Source organism: Hydra vulgaris, chromosome 14 (genome assembly GCF_038396675.1).
Source record: "Hydra vulgaris chromosome 14, alternate assembly HydraT2T_AEP".
NCBI lineage: Eukaryota > Metazoa > Cnidaria > Hydrozoa > Anthoathecata > Hydridae > Hydra > Hydra vulgaris.
The window spans coordinates 12,230,047-12,257,313 of record NC_088933.1 but is presented as its reverse complement, the minus strand read 5'-3'; the positions used below and the strand labels follow the sequence as shown (position 1 = coordinate 12,257,313).

Here is a 27,267-nt window from a genome sequence, read left to right as displayed (position 1 = left end):
AGTAATGCTGGTAAGCAGTCTGCAGAAAAGGTGTCATAGTTCTTTTCTGTGAGGAAAATGTTATTTCACCACAAATGAAACAAAAATTGTCCACTAAATTTACACATTTCCTTGGCATGTTGATTTGTAAAATTTTACACTAGTAAATAAAAAACAAAAACTAAGAATAGATTAGACCAGAAACTTTAGCAAACACACATAACTAGTATCACAAGTTTTAAACATGAACAAAACATTTTGGATAGACAAAAACAAAAAAATTTTTTTTTTAAAAAAAGAAAATTTCTACCCTTGCAAAGGTTGAATAAGCTATCGCGATTTACAAAATCTGGAAAAATATCTGGTCTTTAAAACTTTAGTTTATGCAAAGCCGTTTTTCTTTGTTTTTAAGAAGCGAATTATTATATGTTAGCTAAAAAGTTATAAAAAACAAAACAAAACAATAAACTTACGATTACAAATGTAATAACAATCCAGTCACTAACTGCATTATATAAGTAATAAATTATAATAGTATTATTATTTTTATAAAGCACTTATAACTTTTAAAGTTCATTCACTGTTCAAACAACATTAGTAATTCCAAACTTTAATCAAAGTAAAAAAACATCTGAAAAAATGAAGTGGATAATCAAATATTATTAAAAACTTCAGGAACTTCTACAATACACTTAAACAACTTTATAAAAACATTCTTTATAAAAGGGTTTGCATTTTGAAACGTTACGAACAGTCCATAAAAACGCGCGCTAATTTAAAAATCAACCAATAAAAAGTTTTTTTTGGTTGATTTTAAAATTAACGCGCGCTTTTACGGACCATTAGAGGCTTTTTTCGTAATGCTTAACTTTTTATAAAGTACGTTTTTATGAAGTTGTTTAAGTTTTTTAATACGTCATAAATAATATTTAAATATCCACTCTATTTTTCTAGATGCTTTTCTACTTCAATTAAAATTTGGGATTACTTATGTTGTTTGAACTAAGAATGAATTATAAAAGTTATAAGTGCGTTGTAAAAGTGTTACACTTATATAGTGTTATTACTTTTATATGAAGTTAGTTACTAGAGTGTTATTACTTTTGTAGTCGTAAGTTTGTTATTTTATACTTTATAACATTTTCGCTAACAAATTTAAGTTGATTTCGCCCCTTAAAAACGAAGTGCACGGTTTTGCATAAACTAAAATTTTGAAGACCAGATATTTTTCCGGATTTTTCATTTCGCGATCACTTAATTCAACCCTTGCCTTGAGAGAAACTTTTGCTCTTGATTCTTAAACTAGAGCTAATATGTAATTTTTAATGTCATTTTCGAATTCAGCAGATGGAAATGCACTAGAAAAAACTAATTTTGGTTCCGATACAAAATCACTGTTGTGCAGTGTAATTAATGTTGTTACGAAATTGGTATGTGGTAAATCAATGTGCATTGTAGATGGTAAGACCAATTTATTATCAAGTCTGATGATGAAGACAATACTGACGATTTGGAATCTCATAGATTCCATTAGATCGATAGAATCATTGACATTAGAATCAAAAATTACAGTTAACATTTAAAAAAAGTTTTGTTTGTTATCAGTTTTATTAGTTTTATTAATTTTTTTCAATTTCAGTAGTAAAAAAAAATTGGCAAAAAAGTTTAAAAAATAAGATGCCCCTTAAAAAACATAAACAAAAGTATAAACAAAAATTTTTTACAAAAACTTTGCCTTATTTGAATTATAAACGTAAAAATAATAAGGCTATAAAAAAAAAACTTCAGACTTAAATCAACCCTAAATCAACCCTTCTTGTTTACATATGTACTTCTTTTCTTCAGTCAAACAAAGCGCATAGTCCATAACGTGAAATATATAGTTTTGCTCAACAACTCCCGAAACTAAATGCGCCTGAGGTCCATGAGCGTATATACCTGAAAAGAAAAAATTATTTGAAAAGAAAATGTAACACAACCTTTAAAAAGGTCAGTATCATCATGATCACACTAGTAACATGTAATTCAGTACAAACTCTCACGTGTTCTGCTGCATTGTAAGATTTACTTTTACAGGCAAAGGCTAGGAGAAGTTAACTCTGACTTGAAATACTACCTACCTTGGGGCTCTTGGTTGAGTGTAAGCTAGAGATAGCGTTTTAACTAAAAATACTCATACTGGGTAAAAGTTAACTGTACTCACCTGTAGAAACTCTACTTGTCAAAGACTTATAGGATAAACAGGAAGTCTTTAACAACTACCCTTGCAACCTTTTTCCTGTTATCCTTTGAATAGGGTTCAGCTTTAAATCTCAGTCTAAAGGTTCTAAAGCTGCCTTGTAGTAAAGTTTCCCGAACTCTGAGGTAGCTTTCAGAGACTGATTCTACCAACAATTGTAAAATCATGGAGTATTAATAGTGCTATGTTGCGTATTGAAAGTGTCCATGTTTGTGCTTTTGGTGTGGAATGTTGAGGCCACATAAGGAGCCCCTTGTTAAAACCTGGAGTTGATTAGCGTAATGAGGCAACTGCAAAGCGAATTTTTTTGGGTGTCATGTCAATTATTAAAAACATAAATAAAATACCTAAAAATAAATAAAAATCCATCATTATCACCAAATTGTTTAAATCTATCCTTTCATCAACATCAAAAACACTCGTGGTCTTTGCAGTAACCTTTCAAACCTGTTAAATACCGCCTCTTGCGAAATTCATCAGACCTACGTACTCTTTATAGGACTAATTTAAACTCGGCTGTTTTATTTTCAAATCTTTTTTTTTGTAATTTCTTCGTTTTAGGTGCCTCAAGAACGTCTTATCACAGAGCACCGCAGAAAAGCATTTGAAAAGAAGTTTATGCTTCCTTCCTTACCGGTGTTATGAAACTTCTCCAGAGGTGGCGTTGAACCACAGATCTCTAACTTCTAAAGGAAAAACTAACTTCTAAGGAAAGCGAGCTAACCACTGCGCTACGGCTGCTCTTCTTGCGGCTCAACTAAGTGCTGATGGCTATTATCCTTCCATTCGTAAGACTCCAATAGTCAAATGATTGGCCTGGACACCTATTAACTCACTTTTTTGTTGCAAAAATAGGTTTAAATTCTCAGACTATTTTTAGCTCTTCTTCATTCAACTTATTTTTAGTTCTTTATTGTATCAAATTTTTTTATCTTTCTCAATCTTTTACTGAGATGGTAAACTAAGTGACTCATTTTCCAGATAACCCTAACTAGCGATCAACCGAATTTCGGTTCCTGTTTCGGCCGGAATTTCGGTTCAAAATGCTATCGAAAATGGATCTTAAAGCTTTATTAAGAAATATCGTTTTGATAAAATAATTTTAAAAAAAATTATTTAAATTAATTGATAATCTTGAGAATCAACGGAAATAAGATTTTGCAAAGTTGGTTCAATCAGAAGCTGAAAGTGTGTCAGTCTGTCTTGATGCATGGTCATCATTTTATTATGGCTACCTGGGGACGATGGTTCACTTTATTTCCAAAGATTAGAACCGTGTCAAATTCTGCATCTCTAGTTCTCAATATGATGAATGGCATACCACAAAAAACATTTTCAACAAGATCGAAACAACAGCAGAGGAGTGGGAAATTTCTTCAAAAATTGAAGTTGAAGAGAATGAAAAGGCAGCCTTTAATGAACCAAGTTGTAATTATGTGTCAGCTGGATGTCTTAACCACTCCCTTCAACTTGTCATCAAAAAAGAACTATTTTCGCATCCAATCATAGACGGACTAATTGCAAAGAGTCGAAAACTCTGTTCTTGCACACTCATTCTACTGCTTTCTACACTCAACTTTACAGACAGCAATAAATCCAAATGAATGTTGCCACAAGATGGAACTCTATCTATTATATGCTTGAGCGAACTTTAGACCTAAAGCCAGCCATTGTTGCCACTTTAATCAAATTTCCTTCAGTGGGAATTCAATTTTCTGTCCAAAATTGGAGTCGTGTTGACTCTTGCATCAGTTCCTGTATTCCAACGGTGACAACAATAACTAAAGCTTTGGAAACAACCTTTAGCGATATCAGTGTTCAGGAGTTAAAAATTCCTATAAAAAATGCAATGGAAAAACGTTTTTCAGCAATTGAGAAAAACAGAATATTATTCAGTTGCTACTCTACTCGATCCAAGATACAAATAGTATTTTTTTAGATCTCAGGGTGCTTTGCAAAATGCTAAACACGTTGTCATGTCTTTAATGGATAATTTTGAACCTCTAGATGAATTGGCTCCTGCAACTCAAATTCTATCTAGCGACAATAAAAAAAAACGCATCGTTTGTTCATATGTCAAAAATTATTGCGCAATCTCAAACTCAAATAGGACCAAATGCACGTTCATCTTCCAAAATGATAAAAGAAGCGTTGAATGATTTGTTGGATAGTCCAATGGCTTCTCAATGCCTTGAGTTTTGGAAAAGCTATGAAAAAAATCCAAACTCCATAATCAAGTTAGCGTTGACTAAGGAGGCAAAAAAGTAACTCACACCACCTTCGACATCTACAGATGTTAAAAGACTGTTTTCTACAGCTGGAGATATTCTCTCAAACGAAAGAAACAGAATCCATCCAGAAAATTTGGAAAAACTTCTTTTTTGTCGAGAAAATCTTCCAGATGTTGGAGTCAGTTATTAGTTATTTTTATTAATTTAATATTTTTTTACTTTATTTTCTGTTCCAGTTTCGGTTATGAATGATAAATTTTCGGTTCGGTTCCGGTTCCGGCAAAATATAAGTTCCGGTCGATCACTAATTTTAACCACTTACCTTTACTTCATGATTTGCATTTCTTCTCTCGCTCTAACTTGTGTTCAGCTTCATCTTGCTCTCCTTTACGTGGTTCAGATCATGTTATGATCTCACTAAAACGTTAATCTCGTATTTCTTTTACATCAGATTCATTCTATCTTCGTACATTTTACTATTACGTCAATACTATCTTCTAGATTCAGGTAAGAAGCTTTTATTCCTTTTCGGTTTTAAATCCAGCCTCTATTCCAATTGAATTAAGCTTCAACTCCATGATTTTTTAGATCTTATGAGACTGCTATTTTTAATCATAATTATATTTATCTTTTTCACAAGAACCCATGAAACTGATCTTGTCACCTCTCCCAAAGATAAGGCAGAAGTTTGAAAATAATTTTGCCTCCAACTCATCTTTTAAATCGATTGGCCACATTTTTCTTACCATCCCAAAAAAACAAGCCAATCCATTGATAAACATCCGCATTACTGCTGCTTCAGTTGCTAAAGCCATTTCTTTAAAACTCTATTTAATCAGCTTGTGGTGCAAAAAACATTCCTGTCACAAATAAAAGGGTTTTTCAGATTTTTTTCCATTACTTTTTAAACTATTCCAGTATTTAATTTAGTGCTAATCTGAAACTTATTTTCCTTACGCTGAAAAGTGTTTTCTGTGATTCTAACTTTTAAGAACTCTGTATATTGCTAACTATCTAACTATCATCCAGTTTTCTTAGTACAAGTTCTTTGAAGACTTAATTAACACACGGTGGCAGAGTCGGGCTTATTGGCTGATGAATTTTATGTCAAACCAAACTCTTTTACTGCTAATAATTATCACTATTTTGTTAATATTCAATATTCCTATATCGATAATATTCAATGTTTATATTCAATATTCCTTTATCGATAATATTCAATGATTATATTCAATATTTCTATATCGATAATATTCAATGTTTATATTCCCTATTTCTATATCGATAATATTCAATGTTTATATTCAATATTCCTATATCGATAATAATAAATGTTTATATTCAATATTCCTGTGTCGATAAGATTCAATGTTTATATTCAATATTCCTATATCGATAATATTCAATGTTTATATTCAATATTTCTATATCGATAATATATAATGTTTATATTCAATATTCCTATATATAATAATAATAAATGTTTATATTCAATATTTCTATATCGACAATAATAAATGTTTATATTCAATATTCCTATATCGATAATAATAAATGTTTATATTCAATATTCCTATATCGAAAAATGGCAACACTTTTAAGAGTCATCTATTTCACCTCTTCTCAGATTATCATTCACTACAGACCTCTGTAAACCAATTATATACAATCCATTATGAAGTTAGCATATGCTAAATTTGCCTCTATTTTGTTCGATATTACATTTTTCTTTATTCCTGATTCCATTCTCTATCTCTATAAATCACATATTAGTCCTAGAATAAAATACTTTTGTCCTATTTGGGCTGGTTCTTCTAATGATGCCCTATTTCCATTAGGCAAGTTACAAAAACGCATTGTAAATGTTTTTGGACCTGCTTAGGCTGCCATGCTTGAGCTTTTTTCTATCATCACAAGGTTGCATTGTTTTTCTTTTCATCAAATACTACTATAGCTGATGCACAAGTGAGCATCAACTATCATAGTAGTATCATCATTTGTTTCATTAACCAAAACTCTATCTCGCATGACTAGTCATTTAGGAGTCAAATCCTTTTACTGATTCTTTATTCTCAAAATAGTAAAATATCTTAAGAAGTCTCTTCTATCTCTTTTCCTAACACAAATAATAATTGCTTTCTTGCTCTTTAACTCCCTTCATTGTTTCTTTAATCTGCCAATTTATTCTGCCTGCTTTTGTAGGCGAGCTTGTTAAAAAAGATATAAATATATATATATTTGAATCTTCTGTGATCTCTGCCTTAATCAAATAGCTGAACCACATTCAAAAGATAATAAAAATAACTACCACTCAAACAATTAATTTTAGTCGTTTTAAAGCTACAACAATTGCTGCTGCTGCTGTTGCCGCAACTACTACTTCTATTACTAAAACTACTAATACCTACTTCTGGTGTAAAAAATTACAAGCAGTGCGCGGAACAGTCCTTGGGTAAAGTCTTCGGAGACATAAAAATATTATTTTTGTTTGATTCTGTGATTTTATTAACAGCTTTTAAAATCACAAAATCATCAAAAAGTTCTTGAAAAGAAATTTCTTGTTAAAAGTTATTTCTTGAAAATAAATTTCCTCATGACTAAATAAAACATAAAAACAAACAATTTAGTTAGAAAGTGAAAGAAACACTAAATTATTTTAAAAAACATTAATCAAAGAACATGAAGCCACTGATAGTATAAAAATTTGCCTATAGCTAAAAAACATCACTTCAAAGTAAACTAGGAAAAAAAACCGTACCAACATCTTCTCCCCCATGGGTTTCATCTTTTAAAGGTACCAAGCTTTGATATTTAGAATCTGGATCATCAAGATCAGCTTGAGTAATATTCTTTCTTTTTCCATTAATCTTACCACTAGGTCCGTTAGAATAGCCTAGAGTTGAGTATCGTTTTTTGTCGAGCGCAACATCATTCTCATTGTTGACCAAACCAAAAATGGGATTGCCACGACTTTGATACCCTCCTATTGTAAATACATGTGAATGATCGGCTGTAACTATAAGGAGAGTCTCATCTAAAAAAACATTAATAACTGTTTGCTTATTTTAAAACAACTTAGTAAAAAAGTAACTTGGTTAGTAACTATAGTAACGAAAGTAAATAGAAGTAATTAACTAGTAAAGTAAGTTATATTTAAAAATTTAATGCAATAATGAAAGTTAATGTGGTTAAAATCTCAGATATAATACCTGAATCAGTAATCTCTTTTGCTTTTTGAACAGCATCATTTAATTCTACTGTATCATGAAGAGCATGAAATGCTTTGTTTGCATGATGCCCGTGATCAATTCGACCACCTGTTTAAAATTAACAAAGTTATATTTTACTATATAACTCATTAAATAAAATTAATATAAGCTCAGGAATATTCCATTTAAAATATCAACCTTCAACTAATAAAAAGTATCCTTTTGAATTTTTACTGAGTACTTTAACAGCAAACTCAACCATTTCAACTAATGAAGGCTCATCAGTTCCATTTAATCGATAGTGAGAATAGTTCATATGATCGTAGCTGAAAACTCCTGCTCAAAAAAGGTTTTGCTTAAATATAACATGTACTTCTTATAACACTTTTAAAAAAATTTTTCTTAAAAATTTTTATATTTAATTGGCTAGATGTTTTTGTTTTTTTTTAAACATCTTCGCTTCCAACAAAGCTACAAGCAACCACTATTAGAGTTAAGTTACTGGAAGAGAAAAGATGAAGATTATTGAGCAAGACAGGCAACTTAAAAGATTGCAAATTATATAAATCAGGAAAGCAAAATGAAGGAAGCGAATTCCAGCGAACTGATGTTAAAGGAAAAAAACTAGACAAATAAGAACTTTTGGAGTAATTAGGAACAGTCACAGAAAAAGGATGAGACTTAATTAAATGACTCAAAAAAGAGATGCTCTTTAAAATTTCTTTGGTTTTGAAAAAGTTTTTCACAAGGGTTGAAGTGTGCTTTGGGTCATTGTCCTGCTGAAATATCCTTCCGTGAGGCATTTTGTCTTTAACATGTGGTAGCATAACATTCTTAAGTATACAAAAATATGTACAAAATACATATTTTTGTCTATTTTGCCATAAAACAAATGGATAGGACAGATACAATCTGTATTCAAGTTAGCCCAGTTCATAATGTTTTGACCTCTGTGCTTTACTGTTGGTAGCTGGTATCTAGGATCGTTTTCATGGCCTTTGTGTTGATGGATTTATCTAATATTATCAGATCCAAATAACATAAACTTAAATTCATTACTAAAAAGTACTTTCACACGCTGTTTTCTTGCCCAATTCAAATGTTCAATAGCAAATCTTAAGCATGCTTTTCAATTCTTTGCATAAATAAAAAGTTTCTTTGTAGGGCGTCTTTTAAATAGATTTGCAAACCTCAAAAGACGTTTGATTGTGTCAACACTACATTTTACATTATAAAGTTCTTTAATTTCAGCATTTACCAAGACAGAATTTTGGGTCGAACATTTTTCAGGGCTCGAGGATGGATATTTCAGCAGGACAATGACCCAAAGCACACTTCAACCCTTGTGAAAATCTTTTTCAAAACCAAAGAAATTCGATTAATCGACCTTAATTCTATTGAATGTCTATGCAAGCTCATTGATCGATAAATTTCAGGTCGAAAACCAACAAGTAAACGTGATTTATTGAATACTATGAAACAAGAATGGGGAAAAATCAAAAATGTTGTGATTATGAAGCTGGTGGACTCAATGCCTTGTCACTCTCAAGCAGTAATCAATGCTAAGGGCTTCCCGACGAAGTACTAAAGCAATTTACTTTAAAATAAAGCATTTTCAATTTTAAAAATGTTTAAAAAAAATCTAATTCAAGTTTTTTTTCTGTCCGGATACTTTAGCACGCACAAATTTTAATTAAATTAAGTTTTAAGATTAGATTGCTTAGATTTAATAAAAACTTATTTGTTTTTAGATTTGTAATCAATTTTTTGACATTTCAGTGAAAACTTGAAAGAAATTGGACTTTTAATTCAAAAGTTATCTCAAGTTATGCTCTTGTCCGGTTACTTTTGCACGCTACTGTACCTTAGAGTGTTGGCTTCTTATCATGACAAGAATAAATGATAGTATCATCAGCGAACAATGCCACCTTAGATGTGAGAATATATGGAAGATCGTTAATGTAAATTAAAAGTATAGCCAAAAATTGAACCTTGAGGAACCCCTGAAGTTACAGAATATGAAGAAGAGTGCTGTCCATCGAGAACACCTTTTATACTACGATTGGAAAGGAAGGATTCAATAAACTTAAAGATGTTACCAGAGATACACCGTAAAAAGAAAGCTTATGGAGAAGATTAGCATGCCAAGAATAAATGTCAAGAGCAATAACCTTAAACTCTCAACCTTTATCTAATGCACGATAAAACCTATTAGTTATTACGGTTAATAAATCAGCTGTAGAGTAAATCGAAATCCATATTGATAATCAAAAAGTAAGTTATTACATTCAAAATGAGAGATTAACTGTTTGTTAATTAAAGATTCAAAAATCTTGCTTATTATAGAAAGAAGACTAAAAGGCAGTAGTTAGACGAATCAGATCGCTCTCCAGAATTTTCGAAAATAGGGATAACAGATGCTGCTTTCCAGCAGACTGGAAAACAAAACTCTAATAAGCACTTGTTGAATAGTTTTGAAAGTATAGACGACAGCTCCGGAGAGCACTTCTGCAAAACTATAACAGGTATGTTGTACGAGCCACAAGCTGTAGAAGAGTCTAAGTAGGAAATCACTTTAGATACAAAAGCTAGAGTGATACAAATGTCGAGCAATTGATCAACCTATTTGTTGGCTATACCAGGTAGAACACAACTAGTTAAATCAAGAGATAATATTGATGAAAGGTTCTAAGCAAACAATTCAGCTTTGTCTTTAGGTTAGGTGACAAAGTCTGACTATACAAGAGAGGTGGAATTACAGATTTGCCTTAATTATTGATACTATTAAAGATTCTCCAGAAGTCACGAGAGCCTAATATTTGTGATGAAATACAAGATTTCATGACCTGAGAATAGCAGGCTTTGGCGTTAGACAAAACCTTTTTACAATGGTTCCTAGCAGTAATAAACAGATGTCTGTTTTCTGGAAAACAGTTTTGCTGATAGATGTGGAGGTTTCAATTGGAAATTGCAGCAGCACAATGTGAGGCTTGACCTGGAATCATTGAGAGAGAATAAAAGATTTCATGCCAGCCTGAATCCACGAAGTTATGTAAGAAGCACATTTGTCAGCAGGAAGACAAAAGATTTATACCCAAGAGCCACGGAAAGAGTCCCAACAGCTTTAAGGTAGTTGTAAGAGATACGATGATAGGGAAATTCGGATGATGAAAAGAATGAGATAATAGTTTTAGAGAGATCAAACTGTGATCAGAAGCACGTAAGGGTGAATATGGAGAAAATGAGCACTGACTAGGATTAGAAACAAGACATAAGTCAAGTAGAGAAGCTAAATGATTCAGGTAGTCTGGAAAGCAAGTTGGAAAGTTGACTATTTGAGTTAGGGAATGAGAAAGGCAAAATTTGTGGGCTTTAACGTCTGCAGAGTCACTTAAAAGAGGTTTTAAGACCAATATACGTTAAAGAAAGTGCTTCCCTTGCTCCTCTAAATAAGCTACCATAATCTCCATTAAGTTATCAAAATAAACATAAAGGATATGATTTTGATTGACATTCTGCATCCTATTTGGGCGTAATTTTTTCAGACACTAGATCCAAGCCACTCAGTGTGATGAGCATTAAAGTCACCAACAACAAAAATATTGGCTGATGGATAAAGGGGGAGGGCTTGGTCAATTTGATCAGAAATAACATCAAAAAAAGAGAAGTCTTGACATGAAAGAGAGCGATATAGAACAAAGAGAAAGGCAATCAAGTGAAGTGGTGCTAAACAAAAGCACATAAAAGAATAGTCTGTAGATTTAAACCTAGTTTCCCGACAAATGGGTGAACTCTTACGAATGTAAATGCCCAGGCCAAGCATGTGGCTATTGGAGTCTTTATGAAATGAGATGAGACAGCTGAACTCAAATTAGTCTTGCAAAGAGCAACTTTGCAAGAGTTTTGATTCGACAGAAGAAAAGTTACTTCAAAGTCTACGAATGTTAGCGAATGATAGGTTTAGAGAACTTGGTGATGATGGTTTTTTGTGTTTTATAGTTTTTGGTACTTTATTCATTTTTAAATTTGTTAAAGAACTCGACTCAAAGCATAGACAAACCCTAAGCCGTAACAAAGAGCTCCAAATGTGGCCTTGAAAATGCACACCAAAAGTACAAACAGGGACACCATCCATGCGCAACATGGCACTGTTAGTACTCTGATATTTTTCAGCTGTTGATAGATTCAGCCTCTCTGAGAGTTACCACAGAGTTAGGGAAACCTGACTACCAGCTGGCCTCAGAACCATAAAACTGAGTTTTAGAGCTTTACCCTCATTAGGAGATAATATAATGAGTTACCTAGTCATAAAAACAGAGGCACAAGCAAAACCCATGCATTGAGTCAAGAAGATTTAAACATCTTCAACATCCTAAACTGGAAACAATGTATTATAAATACTTCTGCGCCAGCCTAATGGACGAGGAAGGGGTGCAAGGCTGGTCAACAAATAGAATCTGTTTACCCATTAAGTCTTTGCCTAGGAGGCCTTCTACAAGACAGTAGCCAGATGCATTTAACATCTGCCCAAGATGAGTAATTTTAGAGACACCAGCTCTAGCTTTTACTCAACCAAGAGCCGCAAGGCAGGGTGTTTTAAGTCAGCGTTGGCTTCTCCTAGTCTTTGCCTAAAAAAGTGTATCCTACAAGGCAGCAGGACATAAAGCAGATTGTACTGGGTTACATGTTACCAGTAGTAGGATAACCTGACTTGACAAAAAAATGACGAAAAAAATAACTCCTAAAATTCATGACCTATTCCAATATTAGTGACAATTAGTGACAGGTCAATTAACTTTACTTTTCTACTTTTGTGATCTACTAAATGAGATAAAATAACACATTAACATACTGGATAGTGTCCATTTTACTTTTGTTTACAACTGTGCTTGTTTTAATTGGATCTATGTACTCATTGGAATCAAAACCAACTCATCTAACTTTAATGAATTAATTTAATAGTGATTGAATGTGAATGTGCTTTTATGTGAATATATAATTTGCATTTTTATTTGAAATAATAATATTTAGCGATAACTGAATCAAAGAAAAAGTTGTTAAAACAAGATATGGCACTAATGTATGGCTAATTGATCATCAATTACCAGCTCTAGATAAATTATGTTGTTCAAGCTGTTTGCCCCATAGTTGCTCTTGTCCTATGTTGCCTTTTTTTGCCTTAAAGCTAAACCAAATGGAAGTTTGTTTTAACAGCATAAAAAAGAAAACCTATTGCTAAACTTAATATTGTATAACTCTAATGTTAATATTGGGAAAACAAGTTTCAGAATAAAAAACAGAATTAAAAAACAGTTAAGATTAGAAAACTGATTTTTGTAAACAAGTTTAATAAGTTATTAGATGTGGCAATTGTGACAGTCCTACAAAAATTCACCAAGATATAATATTTCTCCAAGGTCAAAGAGAAAAAAGAAAATGGCAATGGGCACGGAAGATTTAGAATTTTAAGAGTGTGAATAAAATTGTTTCTCCTCCAATGTTAGATTTAGTTGTAGATAGGTATGCTACATTTTGCTCCTGGATTGATAAATGGCAGGATTATGTTTTGTTGTCGGATTTAGAGAAAAAACCACTTGCGTATCAAGCTGCTATGTTAAAGTATATGTTTTCTTCAGAAACATTTACGAATCATTAAACCTAACCGAAAATGAAAAAACAGATTCAGCTATTATATTGGAGAAAATGGAAGTGTTTGCTAAAGGTATTATTAATGAGACTTTAGAAAGACATAAATATTTTAAACGTTGTCAAGAAGATGGTGAATGCTTTGATGATTTCTTAACCGAAGTTAAATTATTAAGTAAAAATTGCAATTTTTGGAATACTGAAGATTGTTTTGGCAGTTTATTAGGAGATAAAATTGTATATGGAATACGGTGTGACAAAGTACGTGAAAAATTACTTTCTGAAAAGACTTTGACACTAGATAATGTAGTAGAAATTTGTCGTTCTTCAGAAAAAGCACGAGATGGTTTATCTGAGTTGCGAAATAATAAAAGTGAAAGTGTAGATCGTATTGGAAAACAATTGTACAGTAAAAATAAATTTAATTCACCCACACAGAATAGTGATAATAGAGATTTAAAATTTAATTCATTGGTATGTAAATTCTGTTTAAAAAAGCATCCATTTATTCGTGGATCATGTCCAGCATGGGGTAAAAAGTGCAGAGACTGTAGCATTATGAATCACTTTTCAAATAGTTCAGTTTGCCTAAAAGCAAAACCAAATATTCCTGATAGAGATGTTGATCAACAGAGCGATGGTAAAAATTCATCAACTATGCAGCATCTAGGTGCGTTGTTTTTAGGAAGAGTTGGAGCAGATTGTGTAAACAGACCTTGGGAAATTCAATTAAAAGTAAAATATGGAAAAATAACATTTAAAATTGACACAGGCGCTGAAGTCACAGTTATAGGAACTAAACATTTAAAAAAGTTTGGAATTAAAATTGAACATTTATACACTACTAATAAACGACTAATTGGTCCTGATTATAAGCAACTCAATTGTCTTGGATACTTTAAAAAATCATTCTCTTTAAACGGTCAGAACAGTAAATTAATTACTATATATGTTTGTGATAATGTGCAAACTGCTTTATTAGGAAGACCTACCTTACAAAAGTTTAACCTAGTTAAAGTAGATATTCCTGAACGATTCATGTGTGCTATGATTTCAAAATCAAAAAGTAACATTGTAGAACAGTTTCCTTCAGTATTCAAAGGGTTAGGAACTATTAAAGGTGACCCTGTACATATAACAACAAAAGAAAATACAACACCATACCACATTGGAGCACCACGACGAGTAGCGTTCCCACTACTAGAACCGTTGAAGCTAGAGCGTATGAAAGAGATGGGTGTTATCAAAATAGTAGATCAACCTACAGACTGGTGTCATCCAATAGTAATTGTGAAAAAACCAAATGGACTACTTCGTATCTGTATTGATTTAACACAATTAAACAAAGACACCATGCGTGAATTCTATGAGCTGCCAAGTGTAGACGATTCATTGGCCCAACTTGGAAATAGATGTAAATATATGGCAAAATTAGATGCTAACTCAGGATATTGGCAGTTACCAATGGATATTGAAAGTCAGTTAAAATGTACATTTACGACACCTTTTGGGCAATTCTGCACAACGAGGGGTCCATTTGGATTAACGTCACTCCCTGAAATTTTTAGTAAAAAAATGGATAAAGTTATTGATGGTCTAAAAGGAGTGGTTAAAAGTATGGATGATTTTTTAGTTTTTGGAAATACAGAAATGGAATATAACGAAATCCTTGTAGCATTGTTAATTAGATTTGCTGAAAATGGAGTTACCCTTAATGTAGAGAAATGTTTATTTGATCAAACAGAAGTAGAGTTTTTAGGTCATAAAATTTCAGCAGAATGAGTAAAACCATTGACCAAAAAAGTTGAAGCAATAAAAAATTTTCCAAAACCAACAAATATCACGCCTTTACGTAGTTTTCTTGGCATGGTCCAGCAATTAGCAAAATTAAATCCATCGCTTGCTAAAGTAGCTGAACCCTTGCGAGATCTTTTGAGTTCAAGATCAGCATGGTTTTGGACTGAAAATCATACTAGAGCATTCAATGAGGTAAAAAATAATTTAACCAATCCACCCATTTTTGCACACTACGATGTTAAAAAACCTGTAAAAGTAAGAACAGATGGAAGTTTATTAAATGGACTTAGCGTAATAGTTTACCAGAATCATAATGGTATATACAAACCAATTGATTGTGCATCTAGATTTCTTACAACAACTGAAAAAAATTATTATCCAATTGAAATGGAAATGTTAGCAGTAACATGGGGGTGCACACGCATGTCAAAATATTTGTATGGTTTGCCAAATTTTATATTAGAAACAGATCACAAACCATTAATTCCAATATTAAATTATCGCTCACTTATTGATATGTCTCCAAGAATTCAACGTTTAAGAATTAAGTTATTAGGATTTTCATTTACTGCAGATCATGTTGCAGGCAAATCTATTACTGATGCAGATGCAATGTCTCTGCACCTGTATCTAATCCTACAAAAGAAGATGAGATTGCAGAAAATGATCTTAATGTGTATGTAAATTCAATAATAAAAAGTATGCCTGCTACAGAGAGCCGTTTAGAAGAAATTAAGCAAAAAACTGCAGAAGATGAACTTTTAAACCAATTGCATGAAAGTATCATTTCTGGATGGCCAGATTCCAAAAAATACTGTCCGGCGAATCTCCAACCTTATTGGGATATTAAAGATGAAATAGTTAAAATTGATGGACTCTTATTATATCAAAATAGAATAATCCCAGTTAGTATGCGAAAAGAAATTCTTTCAAAATTGCATGAAGGTCACTTGGGAATGAAGAAATGCAAACGTCGTGCACGTCAGAGTGTGTTTTGGCCAGGATTAAATAACCAAATTGAACAGTTAATTCGAAAATGCGAGGCATGTATGAAGTATCTCCCATCAAAGCCGAAAGAACCTCTCCTAATTCCTGATGTCCCAACACGACCATGGCAAAAACTTGGAACTGATTTGTTTCAGTGGGCTAATAAAAACTATTTAGTTATTGTCGATTATTATAGCTTGTGGACTGAGGTGTTTCTGCTTTCAAGTACTGGATCAGCAAATGTTATACAAGCATGCAAAGAATCTTTTTCTAGAAATGGTATCCCTGAGGAGTTGGTGTCAGATAATGGTACACAAAATAGTTCGAAAGTGTTTCGTCAATTCTCTCAACAATGGCAATTTAAGCACATTACAAGTAGTCCACACTATGCACAATCGAATGGTTTAGCAGAGGCAACTGTAAAATCAGTAAAACTGTTGATAAAGAAATGCTATATGTCAAATGAGGACATTTATAAAGGTATCTTAATTTTACGTAATACTCCAATAAAATGTGGTTTATCTCCAGCCGAACTATTACATGGGCGTCGACTGAGAGATAACTTACCCAGGTTTCAATCTCGAAATAAAGAACAGTCAAAATTTGCAAGATATATAGTCAAAGAGAGAGTTCAATCTAAAAAATACTATGATAAAAATATTGGTGTTTTTGAACCATACGTCTATAGACAAGGCCAAACTGTTGCAATTCAAAACAAAGTAACTCGTGAATGGAGTCTTAGAGGTAAAATAATGAAATGCGTTGCCCCTAGATCATATGAAGTAAAATTAAATCACAATGGACTGATTTCGTCGAAATCAGATTCAACTTAGAAAAGTTTACGCTATATCTGCTCCATGCCTGACTCGGGATAACGTGGCTATAATGCACAGAGGACAAACTACTCTTTCGTTTGATGGATGCAATAGTGGTACAACGTCATTGGAATTGGAGAGCGAGAATAATAAAATAATTAAAGAGAACAATTTAGTTGAAAATACAAAAGAAGATCAAACAATTCGATTATCAAGTCGTGGACGAAGAATAAAGAATAAAATACCACTCGATTATGAAGATTTATGAGTTAAATTGATTTCGTGACATTTATATATATAGTTTGTTTATTAGGGACATGTGTCATATTATTATACATGTATATATATATACGACCCTATCTTATATATCGGTGCCAGTCTTAAAGAGAATATATTATGAACGCAACACAGACATTGCAATTAAAAAAATGAGAGGAAATAAGTAAATTGATAAGTAGTAATGGAGCAAAAATTTGATTGGATTTGCACTATTTTCTGACTTTGTCCCACATATTGAGAAAGAGGCTATTAATATTGCTGCTCAGAAGATACCACCAATAATAAATAATATCAAAAGATTTGATTCAAAATTAGTTTTGTGCTTTTAGAAAAGAGATTTTGTTGCACAAAGATCATCAAATCTGTTTACTGCACTTAAAATTGAACCAATTTTTTTTTTCTCACTACAAAGCCAATGTCACCCATGTCTGCGCAGTTAAGCTAGCAACAGACTTCACCTGATCAGATAAAATATCCAAATAATTCTGAGTATTGATTTTTCTGTTGAGAGAAACAACAGACCAATGCATGTTGGTAATAAGTCATTTTGAATAGACGAAGAGAGCAAAAAAACAATCAAAAAGTTTCAGAACCCAGTAAATTTTCTAGATTTGTAAGTGTGGTGTTAATCACTTTTATGAAGTAGCACTTAAATGTTGTCTCGCAAGATGTTTCCATTATATTGCCCTTGATAAAGAGGTTTTAAGACCAATATACGTTAAAGAAAGTGCTTCCCTTACTCCTCTAAATAAGCTACCATAATCTCCATTAAGTTATCAAAATAAACATAAAGGATATGATTTTGATTGACATTCTGCATCCTATTTGGGCGTAATTTTTTCATTTTACATTTTCATTCACAGTTTTCAGCTTCTTGCTCAATCCAAAAACCCAAAAACAACTGCGAAACTGTTCCAAGCTGCCCTCCCAGTTCTGTTTAGAAGCTTGATGAACTTGTCACATAAAAATCTGTGGTCAGAAAATGGTAACAGCACTAACCTCAGACCCCTTCTAAAAAAGACTTAAGTTTTTAAAAGATGCTAACTCCTTTTAAAGAGCAGTGACAAATTATTTAATGTACAGTAATGAAATAATCATTTTCTGAGGTTCTATCAGAGGTTTGAGAACTTGTTCCACTGTGGCCAACCCAATCTGTGATAGTGCACCTTAATATCGCAGCTGTCCCTGAGTCGCAAAAGAAATAAGGAAATTTTGTAAAACCACCTTAAAGGCCATTAAAAACAACATTATTTTGAAGTATCTAATAACCTCCTCTAAAGTTATTATACTTCTAAGCACTCAGCAACCTTTTGTCATTATTATAGTCTCTAAGCCTTTGTGCATTACTTTGAGATGCACAGAATGAGCTATCAAATTAACAGGTAAATGTTTCCATTGTGAAGCAGCATGACTTAAAGGCTAGGGAATAAACTCTTCATGAATAGACGCCGTTCACTCGAGTTAGATGCAATGCCAGAAGCCTCAAAAAGACCGCTCACATTAATGTAGACGCACAGCCCCTCTTCCTCATTTGAGAAATGGCTAAGATGGGCTGTTTGGTGATGCTTTCTTGTATATTTTTAGTATATAATTATTAAAAGCACAAATACATGTATAAACACCATTTTGACATATATTTTTAATAAAAAATTAAATTAGCTATAAGTTAATTATAAATCTAAATGGGAGTTTTTTTTTGTCATTTTGTACTTCCTAACAACTGTGATACATTCATTATATATAGAAACTATTCATATCCTATAAGAAAATTACCATTTTAATTTTGATAATGTAAATATATTAGTATATAATACCATGACAATTTAATATCAGACTTCAAATGCTCAGAGAAATAAGCAATCTATCAAGATTATTTACTTCTTTGAGCATTTGATTATACTGATTTGAATACTGTGTAGTTTAGTCTTTTATTCAAAAAATTACATTTTATTTGTTTTAAATTGTTATCAATTTAGTTTTATATTTAGTTAGTTATTTAGTTGTCAAAGGTGCTAAGTAGTGTGGTATATAATTAAAAAATAGTGTTAATATTTAAGCAAAAGAAAGCAATAATTTAGTTTTGTAACATACATTTAAATTATAAAAGATATTGAAAATGCATTAGCAGCTGTAAATTAAAATAATACTGTAAATAATATATAGAAACATAAAATTAAAAAATCATTTATGCAGTAGTATTGTGTTAGTGTTACTGCATTAGTTGGAGCTTTCTGATTCTGAGTTTCCCAGACCCAGACCACCTACATCTGATGTTCTTATATTTTTTTAACTGCATTGTTTTACATCCAGACATTTTTATATAGTACTATATCAGGATTTTTCAACATGCTTTGTTGTTCAAGGTCAATTTTTAGACATAATGTTATGGCAAATAGAACATTAAACTTTTTCCATTTTGCTAATTTGGCTCAGAAGTTTAATTAAATAGGCAACTAAGGTTTTATTTCTGCCCCCTGTTTGTTTTCTGCCCCCTGTTTGGAGAGTTAAATCATAATATATATATATTAGGGTAGGTCGATTTTTCACTTTTTTTAAATCGTAACGGCTAAGGTACCCTCACCAACATTTGGTATAAAAATATTAACTTTTTGCTTGTGGTTTCATATTTTTCAATACGTGCAGACAAAGTTTCAATCAAAAAAGTTTGACACCATTTAAAATCATTTATACCTTTTTATCGTTTCGTTTTATGAAGCAAAAATGTCACAAGTTTAATTCATATTTAAGTATAAATTTTTTACTTGAAGTATTACATCGATTATCTCATTAAACGCTCAATAAAATCTAATAAATAATCATTATTAGTTTAATAAGTTATTTAAAAAGCAATATTAAACTAAAAAAAAATTTTTTTCAAGAATGTAACAAGCAAGTTTAGCGAAGAAATCATTGTACGACTTATTTGAGGAATTTTCTTTTCTATATCACAACTGCTTTTGTTTCTAAAAATAAAAACATCGTTACTTTCAAAAAACTTGCGAATAACAAAAAAAAATTAATAACCTTAATAATCAAAGAATTCGTATAGAAAGGGTTAACCATCGAGCATGATTCATTGGACCTATTTTACAATTAGCCCATTTGGCGTCTACTTTACCTAATCCAATACCTTTACAATATTCGTAAAGAAGCCTTTGATCATTACTAATATCTTTTAACATCTCATGTGAAATATATTTTTCAGTGATAGAAGTTTGAATTGCTTCAAACTCTACTTGAGGTTGACTATGAATTTCTTCAGAGCATCTTTTCCCAATTGGTCCACTAAAATTAAGCAAGAACATCCCCAGTAGCATCAACAATGGGTATTGTTCTGTGTGTCAAGTAGATACCGTGAGATTTGCCATCCTCATGTGTAAAAGTAAGGTGATGTTCTGCAGCAACACATTTTGTTATGAAATTTTTTCCTTCAGAACTAATTATTTTTAAGTAAATTTTCGTGTTCTTATCTATTTTTCCATCTAAACCAATGCAAAATAGTTGTGTCTTTTCTTCTGAATCTGCGTTTTTTGAAATTATTTTTACTTTTGGCTTAGCTCTGTCTAATTATATAATATATAATTATATATTAATAATACTTTTGAATTACCCCTGTTTAATTTACACTTATCCATTAGAGTATTATTGATGTCAACTTCTGGTAACAATAGATGCTTGATATCATGGAGTAAGGCGTTTCCAAGAGCTGCGCTGAGATTTGAAGAACATCCGCCTCTGACCAGCTCCATTGCATATCTTGGTAACTTTTGAATACTATAACCTGCCTGAGTTCTTTTACTTGGTTTCCATTCATCCTGTTCCTTAAGTAAAAAATTTAAAATACTTACGATAAGTGATTTTATTATTAATAAGCGTTAAATATATACTAAACAAATACAAATTATAAGGCCACGCAAATAAAAATACCTGAGATTTTATTATTTCAGATATACATTCTGGGGGAACTGGTAATAAACTTGAATGCTCATTAATAATATGTTTGTGATGTGACATATTTCCTTCCATCTCTTTAATCCTGTTGTTTTGTTTTAAAGCAGATGTATCTACCGAAGACATCTGAAACAGCCTATTTGGTCCTGATTTTAAACGGTGGCCCCGTATATAAGCTCTTTCTTCTATTGGGGCTTTTGCTTCTTTAGGGCATTTGCAAGTAATGTGTTCCATTTTATCTTTTTCTTTTTTGAACTTTACATAAACATTGTTACATGGCACAATATCCAATGAACAGCAACAAGCAGATATGTCAAAAAGTTTGTCTAGTTTAGAATCTAGGTTTCGTTTGATATTTGCTTTAGCGTGTTTGCGGTTTATGTTTTATACAGTTGCAAATAGATTTTTAATTTTTGTTTCAACAGATTTATCGTTTATTAAAAACAATCGTGGATTGACAGAAAACCATATAGATTTTAAAACACATGAAACACGCTTAACAATTGCCCAAAAGCTCGGCTTAATGTCAGAACAATCTAAGAAGTAATAAAATTGAATCAATTGTCTGTATGTGCTTAAATCGGTTTTAATTAAATCACAATGGCAACCTCTATAATTCTCTTCACTTTTCGATCGTGTATAGGGCCTTTTTTTTATTTTTGGCATTTTTTATTTTCTAAAACTAAATACTTTGTTCATATTATTATTGCGAGAAACATAAATTATTTGCAATAAATTAGTAACACTTTATCAAAGTACTAAACTATTTTAATTTTCACAAAATAATAACTTACTTGATAATAATATTTTTTTCAATTAGTATACTAATTTACTAGTAAAACGTGCTTATTGTTCACTTTAATCTATTTTAACTACATTATATCATTCAAAAAGTAACATTTATAATATATAAAACAGTTAAGCATGTAAATCTAGTTGTATAGACTCAGGCGAATCAAAAAGTATATTTTGAGAAATATTTATTAGCCACTAATAAATTTGATATTTTGGCGTTAAGTTAAAAGCAGTCAGAGACTTTACTAAAGACTATGAAACTATGAAGTTAAATATTGTTTACAAACAAAATACAATACATGCGTGCTTTAAAAAATAAAGAAAAATAAATTTTATAAAACAGTGAAAAGTAGTTTACGAAGTATGCAAATTCACAAACTCCATCGAAGTTCCGCGAAACAATATTCAGTTAAAACACTTAAGTTTGCTATTTTTGTTACTAACATATAAATATCCAACTTTATATTGCTTAGCGGTACTTACATACTAAAATCGACCTACCCTAATATATATATATATATATATATATATATATATATATATATATATATATATATATATATATATATATGTATATATATATATATATATATATATATACATACATTAGGGTGTCTTAAAAAACAACATTTTTGAAAAATATATGCAGAGACCCCCTTAATGGTTCTATCTAAAACAAAAACACTAGATTTAAAATTTTTTTGAATAAAAAATATTTTAAGGGGTCCCTCAAGACCCTTGAATATTTAATGGGTCCCTTAATGTGTTCTATCTAATACAAAAGCACTAGATTTAAAATTTTTTTGAATAAAAAATATTTTAAGGGATTCCTCAAGACCCTGGAATATTTAATTGGTCCCTAATATTTTCGAAAAAAAATTTTTCAAAAATATGTCAACCTGGTACTCAAATGAAGCAAAATTATATAAAAATTTCAAAAATAATTTAGATTTCAAATATCGAATTGTTATTTTTGGTTTTATTACATGAAAAATTACGCTTTTTGACAAAAAACAAAAAAATGCATTTTTTATGTATTTTTATGACAATTTTGATAAATAAGTTAAAATTTTTCCAAATTAAATATTATTTTTGAAATTTTTATATAATTTTGCTTCATTTGAGTACTTTTAAAAAACTTTTTTTTTGAAAATATTAGGGACTCATTAAATATTCGAGGGTCTTGAGGGACCCCTTAAAATATTTTTTATTCAAAAAAATTTTAAATCTAGTGTTTTTGTATTAGATAGAACACATTAAGGGGGTCAAAAACAACTTAACTTTTTAGATATATCTATTACAAATACAATCAATGGATTTTATGAACTTCAAATACACCGTAAGGATGCAATAACCAATATTCAAATAAAACCAAACTCTAACATCAATCCAAGCATAATTACTGGCGTCTTCAAAGGGTTTCTTTGTAGAGCAAAACAAATCTGCTCCCAAAAACACCTCTTACAAGAAATTGATTTCCTCATAGATACATTTTTAGAAAACGACTATAACAAAAGTAATCTTATTAAAATAACCAAAAACTATTTAGACCGCGTTTTAAAAAATAATACATCTAAGCAATTAAATAAGCAGTTTGTTAAACTACCTTGGATACCTATTATTGGCCTTAAACTCCAAAGAGAGCTTAAAAAACAGAACATCAGAATTATATTTACTTTATCTCCCAATTTAAATAACATACTATGCAACAACAAAACAAAACTACCACCGTACTCGAATCCGTGTGTTTACGAGCTTAAATGCTCATGCGGAAGTATATATATTGGTGAGACCAAAAAGAAAATCATTTCAAGAAGAACACCAAAGAGCCTGTAAAAATTAAAAATGGTCGAGTTCAGGAGCCACGGAACATTCTAGAACATGCGGTGGTACTTTTGATTGACTGAATCCTAAAACCTTGGCAGTCATTCCAGAATACAGGATAAGAAAAGTTAGAGGATCCCTGGAGATAAATAAAGCAAGAAATCGACAAGAGATAGGTATTGGGCAAACTGTTCTAAATAGAGATGATGGGGATAACAAAAACTTGAAATGGGTGAAAACAAAAACTTGGGGACCAATTTTGACAAAAGTTTAACTGACGTCACTATTATATTATTTGATTGGTTTTTATATTTTATGCTTTTTAATGTCTTCTTTTTTAAACGGTTGGTTTTATGTTGTTTTGTAACATTTTTTTCATTACCTGATGACGCTAACCACAAAAGGTCAACAAAATATTGTAAATATATTATTATATCTAAAATATATTTAAAAAAAAAAAAAAATAGTTATACCCTGCCTTTTTTATCAAAATCAATTTATTTATATACAAACCGCAATAATAATGACTAGAAAGTTTTTTTAATTAATAGTGTTTTTGTTTTTTTTAAACTTGTTTTTAAAACAAAAGTGAAGTGTTGCTACATTACCTATCTTAAAGCCTGCTGCTACAAGAAACTGCTGCTACATCAACTATTTTATAGTCTGCTGCTACAAGAGAGTGCTGCTACATCGACTATCTTATAACCTGCTGCTACAAAGAAGTTCCACTACATCGATTGAGAGTTTGGTTTGGGCAAGCAATATATCATTTTAAAAATAAGCTATAATCAATTTTAAACTTTTTCTGGTCTGTTTTATTAGCGCTTTAAAACTATAGTTAATGGAAAAAACTTTTCGACTGCCATGCAAGATTATATATATAAATATATATATATATAAATATATATATATATATATATATATATATATATATATATATATATATATATATATATATATATATATATATATATATATACACACACACACATATATATATATTTACAATATAAATATATATAAATATATATATTATATATAAATAATATATATAATATATATATATATATATATATATATTATGTCTGTTTGTGTTCAGGTTAAAAGTTTAAACCTGTTTTGATGGAGTGTGAGCTCATTAACTAGTTACTGCAACCATTAAACCTTTGCTTCCCTTAATCTCTAGTATTTTGTTAGATTCTAGATTTTATTAGCTTTAAAACTCAGTTTAATAGTTCTGAGGTTGGCTGGTAGTAAGGTTCCCCAAACTCTGTGGTAGCTCTCAGAGAGACTGATTCCATCAACAGCTGCAAAATATCAGAGTATTAACAGTGACATGTTCCGCATGGATGGTGTCCATGTCAATGCTTTAGGTGCGCATTTGGCTTGGCTGTAATGCCACCGACCCTGCTGGCACTAAAGCCTATAACTTCTGCATTTCTCAATCTCTTACTCAGATAACTAACCTTGTGACTCGTTTTTGTGACAATCCTAATCCTTTACAATTTTTCCTTGATTTATGAATTATCTCTGATTCTAACTTATGTTCAGTTTCTCCTTTTTTAACACTTAGGTTGTTCTGACCATGCAATGATCTCGTTATATTATTCATCTCATACTTCCTTTTCAGACCCTATCATCACACTACTTACTACTACCCTAAAGCTGACTGGGATTCTTTTCATGATTTTCTTTGTCTTTTCTCTCTTAACTAATAAATAAAACAGGAATGGAAGCTTTTATTCCTTCTTGTCAGTTCCAAGTTTATTCCATGGTTTTCTCCTTATTGTGCAGCTGCTATACTATAATCCTTTTTTCATATTTTTCAAAAGAACAACTCTCTTGAGAACAAACAGCTATTTGTTATTGCAAGAAATCGATGTAAAAAGGTGCTGTCTAATGCTAGGCTCCATTACTCTCAGTTCACTAAATCTTGTATCTTAACTCAGAAGTTAGGCTATAGAGACTTTTGGAAAATCTTCAACAGTGTCATTAACAAGGGTAGGTTTAATATTCCATCTCTCATTTATGGGACTAATCTTACTACCTCTCCCAAGGATAAGGCAGAACTATTTGCAAAGAACTTTTCTTCTTTTTGACTCTTGAATTCTTCTTTCTATTCCAATTAAACAGTTTCCCCTATTGTTAGACATTCAAATCACTCCAGCGCTTATTGCTAAAGTCATATCTCAATTAAATACTTCTTCAGCTTGTGATCCAGACAACATCCCTGTTATAATTTTACAAAATTGTTCTCCAGAACTCTATTCAATTCTGTCTAAACTGTTTAAAAAGTACTTGACTGAGTCTTGTTTTTATGCCTGCTGGAAAATGGCATCTGCTGTTCCAATTTTCAAAAACTCCAGTGAACATTCTGAACCCTCAGATTTCTGCCCGATTAGTCTTCTTTCTGTTCTTAGCAAAGTCTTTGAGTCTTTGATAAACAAATTTCTCACATCCTATTTTGAGTCAAATAACTTACTGTTTACAATCAATACTGTTTTTCATTATCAAGTCGGTTTTCTTTTGCTTTACTGCTGACTTGCTAACTGATTTAGACTATTAAATACATTGAATGTAGGTGTTGAGATTAAGGTTATTGCTCTTGACATATCTAAAGTTTTTTCGACAAGTTTGCTGGTTTTCTCCATAAGCTTGTTTTATATGGTGTATCTGGGAAAGTTTTTAAGATTATCAAATCATTTCTTTCTATCCGCTTTATTATTTAAGTCATCCAACACTCTTCTTTATTTCTAATAACTTCTGTGGTACCTCAAGGTTCTTTCCTGGGTCTTGTTTTCTTATCTACATTAATGATCTATCTAAAAATCTAAAGTAGCTTTTTGCTGATGACTCAACTTTACACTCTGGTCTTGACAAAAAGTCTTCTCTTTTCAATCGCTTAGAACTGGCAGCATATCTGAAATCTGATCTCACTTCTGTAACAGATTGTGTCTTGCAGTGGCTTGAAAGTTTTAACTCCAACAAAACTCAGTTATTTATTGCAAACAAATATCTAAATACTGTTGACATTCCTATATGAATGAATGGCAACCCTCACAATTAATAATCTTCTTTACATCTTCTTGAATTATTGTTTACTACTGACCTTTTATATAAACATATATACAATAGATTGCTAAATTAGCATCTGCTAAGGTTGCCTCTCTTTATCACGGTCACCATTTCCTTACTCCTGATTTGATTCTCTATCTTTACAAATCTCTTACTCGCTCCTGTATGGAATACTGTTATTATATTTGAGCTGATTCTTCTAATGATGCTCTTTCTCTTCTAGACAAGGTCCAAAAACACATTGTAAACATAGTTCGACTTACTCTATCTGTTAAACTTGAGCCTCTTCCCCATTGTTGTAAAGTTGCATCTCTTTCTCTTTTCTAAAAATACTATTATAGTCACTGCTCAAAGGAGCTAATATCTTTAGTTCCATCAACTAAAACTCATTCTCGCTTGACTTGTCATTCAGTAAAGTCTCATTCTTTTATTGTATCTTA

General features: G+C 31.2%; 1 protein-coding gene across 2 annotated transcripts in view; it reads right to left on the bottom strand.

The window, feature by feature from the left end:
• Positions 1 to 1,568: 1,568 nt before the first annotated feature.
• Positions 1,569 to 27,267, bottom strand: part of LOC100203970 (alkaline phosphatase) — a 71,612-nt gene continuing 45,913 nt past the window's right edge. Inside the window, exons 6-9 of one of the 2 annotated variants that reach the window (XM_065818243.1) lie at positions 7,857 to 7,994; positions 7,659 to 7,766; positions 7,208 to 7,483; positions 1,569 to 1,917 (exon numbers count right to left, since the gene is read on the bottom strand). In XM_065818243.1, coding sequence (XP_065674315.1) covers positions 1,781 to 1,917; positions 7,208 to 7,483; positions 7,659 to 7,766; positions 7,857 to 7,994 — 659 coding nt within the window. In that variant the 3' untranslated portion in view covers positions 1,569 to 1,780. The remainder of the gene's footprint in view (positions 1,918 to 7,207; positions 7,484 to 7,658; positions 7,767 to 7,856; positions 7,995 to 27,267) is intronic. The other variant, XM_065818244.1, reaches the window with a different exon arrangement.